This window comes from Leptinotarsa decemlineata, unplaced genomic scaffold (assembly GCF_025532065.1).
Source record: "Leptinotarsa decemlineata unplaced genomic scaffold, Ldec_3_MD MMD2_tig00026307_RagTag_RagTag, whole genome shotgun sequence".
Classification (NCBI taxonomy): domain Eukaryota; kingdom Metazoa; phylum Arthropoda; class Insecta; order Coleoptera; family Chrysomelidae; genus Leptinotarsa; species Leptinotarsa decemlineata.
The window spans coordinates 10802550-10814355 of record NW_027412681.1 but is presented as its reverse complement, the minus strand read 5'-3'; the positions used below and the strand labels follow the sequence as shown (position 1 = coordinate 10814355).

The 11806-nt window shown below is 31.0% G+C and overlaps 1 protein-coding gene across 2 annotated transcripts; it reads right to left on the bottom strand.

Annotated features, from left to right (window-relative positions):
* Positions 1 to 948: 948 nt before the first annotated feature.
* Positions 949 to 6789, bottom strand: LOC111506124 (probable RNA-binding protein CG14230). 2 transcript variants are annotated; one of them, XM_074180941.1, is made up of 6 exons: positions 6508 to 6789; positions 4762 to 5501; positions 3417 to 3619; positions 3059 to 3315; positions 2237 to 2491; positions 949 to 2144 (listed from the first exon to the last, which is right to left on the bottom strand). In XM_074180941.1, the coding sequence occupies exons 1-6, from the start codon at positions 6704 to 6706 to the stop codon at positions 1954 to 1956; spliced, it is 1845 nt and encodes a 614-aa protein (XP_074037042.1). In that variant the 5' UTR covers positions 6707 to 6789; the 3' UTR covers positions 949 to 1953. The 2 variants fall into 2 exon arrangements, with proteins under 2 accessions (XP_074037042.1, XP_074037043.1); XM_074180942.1 differs by having other exon boundaries at positions 4762 to 5493; positions 6508 to 6671.
* Positions 6790 to 11806: the final 5017 nt, after the last annotated feature.

The following is an 11806-nucleotide window of genomic DNA, read 5'->3' as shown; positions in this document are numbered from 1 at the left end:
AAACATTGACTGTCTACCAGTGAGGATGACCATGTTCCATGTAAGTGAAAATAGCTGTATTGAAGTTTATTGCTTTCTTCCTTTCTTTGGAAGATTCCTACATTTTTTTTTTATCATGAAAGCCAAAACCTTTCTTTGCCAAAAATTGATCTCTCCTAAACATATACCCTTTCAATTGAGGAATTCAATCATTCGTTTCTTGATCAATCTTCAACTCGAGTTATATTTGTAGAAATTTTGACGTACAAAATGTTTCATGTAGTTATATCATCTGCATTATCTGACCAAGGTGCTATAATTTGCTCCATATTCATAGAGTTATCTGGAAAGCAAGTGAAATCTAAATACAGTCTTGTGACCGATTGACAGAGTACTTTGCCTGAAGCTGATCCATTCTCATCATTTCATAATGACAAAAAATAAAATTGATCCCTAAGAAACCTTGGTTTACAAAGGGATTGAAAATCATTCATTCATTCTCGATAATGAATAACTTCATTTTAAAAATATCCCCATAACAATATTCGATAATGAAAAAAGGTAGATTTTTAAAATATATTCTTAAAAAACAGACGCTTCAAATAGATTTCATTGAAAATGGTGACGATTGAATACATCAGTTTTATGGTGTTATTTTTGAAAAATTTTAAATTGTTAGAAACTACTTTTTTGACAGAATGCAAATATGGAAAAACTAACTTTGATCCTTCAAACTTCCACTAAATACCCTGTTTATTGGAGAATATTTTCTGGGAGCCTGATGAATATTTTTTTTTATTTCACTCCATCTCAAACTTCAGATGGAAGCTCTACATGATTGATGAAAACTGTACATTTTTTTTTGAGAAATTTGGGATAAGTTGGAGGTTGTAATGTAAGTAGGAAGTTGGTGAATCTATTGAAAGTGAGAAATAATGGCGCTTGTGAAAGATCATTAAAAAAACCAAATTCATTTCATAAAAAATTTATAATAAATCATATTTAGCCTCTTTTGTTACTTTGAGTAGATATGGTAAGTCATAAAAAAATGTATAAATATAAAACAGAAATATACATAACATTGATTAATACAAATTCAACTGAAAAATATGATAAAATTTTGAAAAATAGAAGCAGTATTATGCTAAATAAATAATATGTGTACAGCTTGTCAAATGTAGGAAAAGCTTTCTGAATTCCATTATGGTCCCGCCCACTAGATGTGTGTTCGTTAGAAGACTATGAGAGTGAGATTATTCTCTAGTCTCTTCCTAGATTTGACAAGCTGTATGTGACAATACACTATTAAATAAGTCCAAGCAGTAGCCAGTATTCAAGTCGTTGGTAAGAGAAGCAAGAATTTGAGAAAAATGTCATATTCATGATGAACTTAAATTTATGACTACAGATGAAAATACTGAAGATTTAGAAATTTTCCACAGAAGTATGTTGGAGAATGTTGAAGGGAAATTTTCCAAATTGTGAATAAATGTTGAGCATTATTGAGCATCATTACATACAGGAATTCAGATTGAAAAAATACCGACAATTCTATTGGTGTATTAGATTCTTTGAAATTAGAAATGGAAATTTGACATGGCTACTATTTGGGAAGAGTGTTTTTGTATGGAATCAGCAAAAGAACACTTTTCATTCCTTTTTCTAGATTGTTGCAATGAAGATATGTTAGAATCACTAGAAATTGGAAAGCTTATTATGAAGAAAATTGGATTGACATTGAAGAATCAACAATTGACTCTAATTGTTATAATAACAGAAAAGAAAAAGATAGAAATGTGCTGTAAAAACAAATTTCTAAAATCCAAAAAAAAACACCTTAACAAATATGAAAAACACAGTGGCTTTGAATTTAAGAATTTTGATGAGACCCAAGACGTTTATTCTACAACAAATTATGAAATGAAAAACTTTATGTACTTTTTACTATAAACAGCTACATAATAAAAAAAACTGCTATCTCTTCATTGCTTTCTTCAACTTGATAACCTTCTTCTTTCTACTGCCTCCCAATTTCTTTTTGAACAGTTTATTCTTTCTTTGATTATTTTTAACTTTTGCCTTCACAATTTCTTTCAAGTTTCTTCTTAATTTCGTGAATTCAGTTTTTTCTTCTGATTTCATTTTTTCTATGAAGTCAAATCCATCTAGAAAAGATAAATAATCAAAATATTCCAGGTCTGATGAAAAAAATATAAATTATGTTTCATTGATTAAAAAACCATGAAAGAGTATATACCTTGTAATCTATAATCATCGACTTTGAAAAAAAAAGGATCATTCCACATAAAATTTCTCCTTGTGTCTACTGTTTGGTGGTTCGCTGATGTTATATCTTGCTGGTTCGTGTCATTTGGAGTGGAAATATCTTCTTTTTCATCTTCATCATCAGAAGAATCATAACGAAATGGATTTTTCTCTTTGACTAGTTCATTGTTAGGTAATTTTTTTGTTTTTACAGGTTGCTCCTTTTCTTGCTCTTCTTCTTGTTCCTCTAAATTGAAAAATATTTATGAATTCGTAAGGATTCAGAATGTGGTTGACAATGTTTCTTGGTAAAAGTTATAGGTTCAGACTTCCTTTCTCTAGAAAGTTGTTAATATATTTGAAATATATGCAAGAAAAATGAACTGAAAATGGATGGAATATCAAACTTATTAAAAATACTGAAAATACCCAGACCGAAATATTCCGATGAGTTAGTTAAAACAGAAATAAAAATGAGCGAAACAATAAGTATGGAATTTGAAATATGTATGTGAGTAAATAGACAACAATAATTGTGAAATGAAACGAAGATTAATTGATTAATGGGTGAAATAATTAGTGAAATGCCAATTACCAACATGAAACCAATGAAAATGAAGGAAAAATTTGTCTACGAGTGATAATTGTTTTCACATGTTTTGCATTTCATATTCATCTGAATAATTCGAACCGACAATTTTTAATATTTTCAGTCATTTTGATATTTCAAATCTGCAAACAGCTTTTTAGACAATTGAAGTTTGAACCTGTAACATTCAAAATGGTTGAGTATCAAGTCTGAATTCACACATACCAATCTCCTGAGGTTTTCCAAACATGCTCATAAAACTGAACTCATTGTTTGTCTGCAAAGTCTCTTTGAAATTATCAGGGACTTTGTAAAATATTTCTTTTGAAACTTCAGGCGCTTCTTTTTCTTCTACCTTCTTTTCTTCAAGCAAATCATCATCATATTTTCTATTTTTTTTCTTCATTTTTTCTCCTTTAGGGATTTCATATTTTGAATGTTCTGGTTGGGAGGGATCAAACCGTAACATTTTTTTTTGCTGGCTGAAACAGCAAAAATTATAAAATGCCAAAATGCTCAATAGATAATATTTTTTTAATGACTATTACAATGCAGTGAAAATAATAAATGCTAATAAATATACCTCTCAGTTTGATTCTGCATTTTTTGTACCCTTTTCCCTAAAACTTTTTCAAGTATTTCATATTCCTTATTCTTCTCTTCTACGAGTGAAATATCCTCATCCTCCTCATGAACTTCCTTCATCTCTGTATCATCTGGTTCAAGAAATCTTGAATCCAAGTTGAACCTTTTATCATTTTTATACCTCGATTGAAGTTCCAACAACTGAAAATCAAAATGAAATTAATTACATACTATGTGTCTACTGTATTGCTTTGATATTTGAAATTGAATTTAAGATGACGTAGGGATAAGATTAGGTAATTCCTTATCGAAGGGTCCTTAAGGCGCGTATGCAAACTGAACATTTTATTCTTCTTTGTTCTTTTACACGGTTAGAACGCCCTAGTGCAGGTATTTGTTAGAACAAATACCTGGGAATTAGGAAAAGTTTTTTCTTAAAAAAATATTTATCACGTTCTTTAATTAATTGTGATAGTTGATTATCAAACCAAGGTTTTTAATTTTCATTAAGATCAGATATTTTATGCAGCACTATTGTTTCCTAAAGTATCAAACCCATCTTAATTACGGTTTACTACTTTGGGGAAACTCATCAGCGGCACCAAAAATATTCATACTACAAAAAAAGGCTGTAAGAATTCTCTCCAATGCTAATTATCTTGATACATGCAGACCACTTTATAAAGCACTGAAAATTATGACCCTTCCATCTCTCTTTATTTTGAGCACACTACTGGAAATACATAAGAACCTGCAGAATTTAACTCTGCAATCAGCTGTCCACGAACACAATACCCGCGAGGCCAATAAAATCAGAGTACCCAGATATAGACTTGCTAAATCTTCCAAAAACTCACTCAACTACAAACTATATAATGTGCTACCAGATAAGTTAAGAAATGCAACCATGTATACGTTTAAATTCACTATTAAACTCTTCTTGACGGACAACGCTTTCTACTCACTAGAGGAATATGAAACTTGTGTGATAAACGGGGGCTTGATGACGTCTACTCGCATGTATCACATGTATGTATCTTAATTTAACACTTAATTTTAACTAGTTTAATTTTTTTGTAACTTCTACACTTTATATTTTACTTTTTTTTTATGATTTTATGTATTTATCATAGTGAATCGACTTACTATTATTATTATTATTTTTTTAACTTAGTTATAGTAATGTATCTCAAACTGCTTCAAGCATATGTATTGACGTGTCTATAAACTGTATGTTTCTGAAGATTAAATTTATTATTATTATTATTATTATTATTATTATATCAATACAATTCACCATATTCCACTATTCAGCAATGTTGGATTTAAAAACAGTTTCTTACCTTTTGTCCTTTTTTGCCCTGGAATTGTTCTTTAATTGAAAAATTGGTTTCAAACTCATCCTCTGAATCATTTTCTTCAAAGAGCGATTTTTTTGAATTCTCTTGATTTGATTTGGCTTGTTTTGGAGAATGCCTAATGCTATCATCATAAATAATTTTCTTACTAAATGTATGATCAACATTTGCTAGTGCAGTTCTAATCATAAGTTTTTGATTTTGATAGCCTTTCTTAAGAGACTTCAGAGATTCCAATCTCTTAAGATTGTCTTCAGAAGAACTCACCTTCTTCTTCGACAAATCAATTTTAACTATTGGTTCTTTACCAACGGAAGGTATTTTAAGGCCGGTTTTGTCAAAAATTTTGCCTTTATTGCTTTTTATAATGAAATCAGGTAGTTTATTTTCTTCTACATCAAGAGAGGGCTTCAAAGGACTGATGTTTTCATCATCAACACATTTTTTAATTTTAAGTGGTTTGACTTTAATGCCTTCCGAGTCACTAGAATCGGATGAACCGCTCTCTGAAGGTGATTCACGTTGCCTTTTCAGTCTCACCACATCAATAGCAATAACAGTTGGTGGAACCTGTTTCTGTACAACATTATCGGCATTATTTTCATTTTTGTTGGAGTAGACATTATTTTCCCGTTCCTTCCTTAATCGTTCTAGAAAACTCTCTCTAGCAATTTGTAAAGGAATGTATTCACCCAGCCACTGACCATTTGAGAAATCCTGAAAACCTGTCATTTCTATTTATTAATATACAATATACTAATTGAAAAATAAATATTGTTCAAGAGAAATAAGTTTTTGGAAAAAACTTTTGGCCTCCCACTTCTCTACCATCAAACAGAGAATGAGAAACTACTTGAAAATAGACAGATAATAATTTACATTGATAAAAACTACATTGATAAAAACTCTACATTCTCTCCTGCCAGAACCATTTTGAACATATATTTAATTTTAGTCTATCTATTACTCCCTATCACACATTCTATTCGTTTTTTTAATCAGTGGGTTCTGCTAGCTTTACCATTGAGCTGAAAGAACCAATGGAAATCCCCAACTTTCTGGAATTTTTAAAGTTGTAATAATTTTAGATTAATTTTAGTCTACTGTGTCCCCCAATTGCCAACTTTATATGCTTTGTTCGTTTTTTAATCAGTGAGTTCTGCTAATTTTACTGTTAAGTTGGAATTGTGATCTAGCAATAATTTTATGTTCATTTTAGGCTCTTTCATAATGCTATTGAACAACTTTTTGCTACTCGATTGAATTGAGTTTTGTGTGCCTACCTCAGCATACGTGGTAGTTGAAAACATTGCAACTTTAAATTTTCCAAAAAGTGAAGGATTTTGATTTGGGTCTGCCAGCCTAACGGTAGCTAAAACTAGCAGAACCCAGATTTGTTTAATGAAACAACACATAAAATCGGCAATGGAGCAACAGGAGCCTTCAATTATGACGTAGTCTGGTTCAACAAAATATTTTTTCTGAAATTAGTTTCTGCTAGCTTAATGTAAGCTTAGCAGAACCCATGAAAACTCCGTTAGAATGAATTTCAACTTCTGGAACTAAGTACAAGATTAGCCTAAATTTATGGCTCAAACGGGGGTGAAAAATATTCCTTATTCATTTATTAAAGAAAATTCACATGGCTGATTTTCCATATAATGATGGGGAAATAGGAAGTGAATACCCTATTTTCCAAAATTCAACACGATAATCTATTAAAATACTCACATTGTTGTAATTTCCTGTCATCTATTTGAATATTAACATAGGCAAAAAATAAAGACAAATTCTTGCGTCCCAATTCCTTTCGCTCCTTGATTTCAATTGACACGACTTTGCCATAATTTTCAAATGCATTTTTAATGTCTTCTTGAGTAGCCGTTTCTGGTAAATCATTAATAAATATACGTTTCTCTTCCAACTTCATTATTATATTACATATTATAAAGAAATATAAGGTTAAGATAATTTTCTAACCTCTGATAGACTGTCGATGGACTGTAACCACAGATGATTATTCTTCTTCTTTTAGTTTAGGTTCCAGCCTCAAGGTTTGGCACTATTATGACCAGTACTCTTACAGTGTTGACTGTAACACACACTTTGTCCAGGGATTAAATAGTCTTGTTTTGCATAATATTGTACGCTTAGAAATCGTTGATAATTTATATATTTTGAAATTTATATTGTATATATTGTATTATATTATATTTGAGTAACCTGAAACTAATGCAGGAGAAATTTCATTTTTTTTGTCCTGCCTGTAATAACATTTTTTAATACTTAGGGGGATATAGTCCATCTTTGCAGACACTTTACTTTGTATCAGTTTTTTTAAGGCACTCTTAGCTTTTCTATACATAACATAATTCCTTTCTGTATTGCTATTAACTCTATTACCTAAATATACTTCTAGGTCAAAATTAAAACATGGTATTATTTTGCATTTGTGAATATACTTTTCATTTTTTTTTACTTTACTATATGCTTCAATTAAATATGGCACTTTTTATTTTTTCGGGGATACCGATCTATTTTATTAATTATAAACTTACATGTTAGCCATTTTCATCTATATTCTAAATTTATCTCCCCTTTTTCTGCCATGAAGGCATTAATTGTAGTTGACTTCATGCATTCTGTTATAATCCTCATATCCTCCTGTTATAATCCTCATACCTTGGTAGTATATTACTAATTTTTTAATATTTTTTGTGAGTTGTGTACAATAAATATGTACACCCACAATCTAATTGGGATTTGACCAGCTCGTTATATACCATTTTTAATAGTTTGGGGGCTGCCCCCCACCAGGTTCTGCAAAAACATTTAAATCCTTACTAGTTTTATTTACTATCTCATTGCCGTGTTTGTCCCATGATGAATTTGATGTAAGGTTCATGCCCAAATATTTATTTAATTTCTGAAACATTAATTAAATTTTCATTCCTTATTTCAATATTTGTACTGCAATCCAGATAACATCTTATTTTACTTTCTTCTATTCATTGGCCTCAGTTCCAAATTTCAAAAAGCAAACCCACGGAATAGACCGTAATTTACTTGAAAAGGGGGAGCACTTTATATTATGGCTACCTTTGCTATTTTGATTTATTGTGTTATTAAAATTCATTTATTTGAATTTCGGTCATTTATGATATTTTCAAACTACAAAAGAATATTTGAAATTTTGAAAAAGATGTCAGAATTGAATTTTATCATTAGAAAGAGTTGCCAAAAGATTAAGAAGCATTTTGCGTTGTACGATTAGCTAGTTAAGGACAAATATCAAAATTTTAATTTTAATTCCATTTTTCACATTTCGATTCAAAGTTTGAGTAGTACACAGTAACTATCGTTAAGTGAAATACGATCCAAAGAACCTATCAGTTTTAATAGGGGAGCACAAGCGGGTATTTCGGGATTTACTAAAGCGCGGCAGATTAATATACAGGGGGATACCTTGTACCAGGTTAAGTACTTCCACCAAATATGAGCCCCATATATAAGGCCGCCCGTGAAGGATAAAGGATCAGATTAGTAAAAAAAATGGATTATCAGAAATTCTCTAGCGTATCAGATTATGGTAGGGTGAGTTAATTGCATGCTGAAAAGTATATATTCCAGTAATCTGACAATTTGAGAGTGACGTAAAGAAAGAGGAGGCCAGCAAAGTTGTAAAAAAATAACGTCATTTCGACATTCTCGAGCGTAGCTAATTTTTTTTTTGAAGGAAATAATTCAAGAATAACGAAAAATATATAATCTAACGATTTCCGCAAGCCGAAATAACAAAAATTCGTCGATAAAGTTTAATGCGTGCAGCTGTATGATACCTATATTTCCCTCTCCGAGTTACTATTCCTCTATCACTTTTTCTCTATCTATTTCTCACTACTTCCCCACTCTGAATTCTGTTGCCATGACGCCATCATAGCTGATCACAGAGACTCGTTCGTGATGAAGATGATGATTAATTAATCAATTAATTATAAAAAGTCTAATTTTTTTGAGCATTTTTGTAAAATTATTTTCTTATAAATACAAGTATTCTACTTAAAACATACACTTATTATTTTGCATGCCATTTCCTGAGCTTTTCAATTATTTAAGTTCAATGATTTAAAAAAAAAGTATTTTTCCTTTCAGATTAGGCTAATCCCTCTAGATAATATTCAGATTATGAGACAGCACGTCTAGAACATAAAGATGAACCATACCTATATATTTTAATCTGACGAGCTTGAGTTTGCGTCATATCGAAATCGTCAGATTATTGAATGGGAGCTTTTTTTTTGTTGCACTTAAGACCCGCTCTTAGAAAATCTGACGCGCTCGATTAATTTTTTTTTTCTTTTCACTTTTAGCCCTTACGTACAACTACCCGCATCATGCAAACGATCAGATTAACATACGAACATTATTAAAAATACGTAGGACATTGATACTATCAATATCTGACGCGCTCGAGTATGTCCATGCAACAGTATTTTTGTACATATTTGAAAATCTATAGCCGCTTCCCCCACCGATGAAAAGTTATATATTATATAACATTTTTTTCTTATCATCTAAGCTTTGCAACTTAATATGTCTCTATGACGCTCGAGTAAATCCCCATTTTGCATCGTGGGCTCCCCTACTATTTTAACTATACTATGACCGTTCCTTGTTAAATATTTTGAGCATTAGGTTTGTTCTAGCAGCGATTTCAAACGATACGGAATCGTACGAAGCATGCGCATACGAATATAGGCGTTCTAGCAAAGCAAATCCAGGATTCGAACTAATAGTCGCATGTTCTAGCGAAGACGAAATCCAGTTTGCAAACCGTATGAGAACTGTCGAAGTAGTCCAGAGGAATTCGTAAGGATTTTCAGTTTGTGACATGCGCAAATATTCGGAGTGATCAAGTGATCCGATATCACGTTTGTTATGATTTTGGAATATGGATTTGTTGATTATGTTATGTACTAAAGAAATGAGAAACCAAAATAGAAATATTTAGTGGCCTGATAATTGGTTTAAAAATCTTGTTTTTTATAGAACGACAATCCTCAAAACTGTCAATTTTTTCATATTTGCGTTTGGAAATTCTGGTAAAATGATTTTATGTTTTTGAATGAAAATCAAGCAAGCATTTGGTGATTTTCAACCGAGCATCAACTATTCAACTCCATTATTACAGGTAGGATTAACCGAAATGTCATCAGAGTCATCAAGCTCTGAATCAAATTGGGGAAATAATTCTGAATCATCCAATGATGAGGAACTTGTCGAAATGCTGTTTCATCACCATGAGGAAGAGGATGAAGATAATCACATCAATAGAGATGCTGCAGACCACAGAAATTTTGTAGCTTGACGAGTTTTAAGATAGCAATAAAATTGTAATATTTCTGTTTGTTGATGTTCATTTCATTGTTTGGCATAAATTAAATAAACATCCATTCAGGTAAAATAAGAATGATTTTTAAAACAGTATAAAAATATAATTTGCTCAAGGGTGGGTACTTTACGACCGGATTAAGAGTCAATTAAAATAATCGGTGCTGAGAATGACACCACATCCTGTCATTTGCTAGAGAGACAGCACAGCCCCAGCACTGATTATTTTAACGGGCTGTTAATCAGGTCGGTAAGTACTCGTCCTAACACATAAACTAATAACTTCTTTCTATATAATATCACATAACAGGAACCCTATGTATGACATAAGATATCGAACTAAATCCCTCATACTAACATTGAATTCGGAATATTTATCAACATTGAATTCTTATTTTTGCTCATTTGTCTGATCAAATTATTTCTTGTTTCTAATAATTCATTTCTCTTCTTTCTTATTTATAACTTTTCTTTTTCCAATTCTAACATTTCTTCTATTTTGAATTTTTCCATTTTGACCAAGCCGATGACTATTCAAGCCAATTCAATATGTTCATTTTTATCGGTTTTCACCTTCACTTTTCGCTGCACAAAATATAAATTTCAAATTTCCAACTAATAAGTCAGTTTAAATGACAATTTGACAATTGACATTTATCAACACAAATAAGCGTTCTAGCAGGACATGAATCCCAAACTATTTGCAACCAGTCTCACGGCATACATGCGCAGTTGGCCAGTCCATAACACTAGCTTCAAACCATCCGAAATTTCTTGCTAGAACAAACCTATTATTTTGGAGCTTACTGTGGCGGTAGACTTGAGAATGGACACTGTAATCCAGACATTAGCGTCAAAAGTATTTGTGTATCAAGAAGTAAATTTTTGTAATGAAATAAAAATCTTCATTAATTTTGCAAAAAGTTGCATATTTTTGGGTTTTATTGCTTAACAAAAATTACTTTCTTCTGTGATATAAAAAGCTAAATTATGTCGACAATTAAAAATCCCTTGGTGCAAAACTATTCAATTTTTTTTATATTTATTTGATTGAAACAAATTCAGGCAATGTTCAAATTCCACATTTGAAGTGCCATTCTTTTATAACAAATGAAATATTGAAGATATCTTCACTACTATTAATAATATAAAATAGTTTTATATTATTAAATGTCCCCCTTTTCGTCCTGTAGTTTATTTTTATATATTCAACTTTAGACATGGGGATTCAAAAAATTATTTAAAAAAAAATGCAAAAACGCCTTCTCCAGAAGTAGACAGCAAGTGCCGTCAGTATTATATGTAACATCTACGAAAATTTGAATAATAAGAAATTTCCAATTGTTCTATTTTTTCATTTTTGCCGGGCATTCGATACAGTTGATAACGGTTTATTACTTGGGAAATTGTACAGAATGGGTATACGAGGTGTAACCAATGAATGGGTAGCCTCACATTTGAATAAAAGGTCACAAATAGTAATAATATATTCAGTAAAATCACAACCAACTCTACTCTTTATAATATTTATGAGTGATATAGGAAAATCGTGTGTATCTCCACAAAAAACAATATAATATGCTGATGCTACTTTTGTGCGATACATTGCAACTGCATTGTACCACACATCTTTACAAAT

Excerpts from the sequence above, each read along its gene's own strand:
- LOC111506124 (XM_074180941.1), bottom strand. The coding sequence starts at position 6,706 with ATGAAGTTGGAAGAGAAACGTATATTTATTAATGATTTACCAGAAACG. Across the intron at positions 2,492-3,058 it reads TGGAAAACCTCAGGAGATTG|AGGAACAAGAAGAAGAGCAA; the intron begins GTATGTGTGAAT and ends TTTTCAATTTAG. Across the intron at positions 2,145-2,236 it reads CGATGATTATAGATTACAAG|ATGGATTTGACTTCATAGAA; the intron begins GTATATACTCTT and ends TATCTTTTCTAG.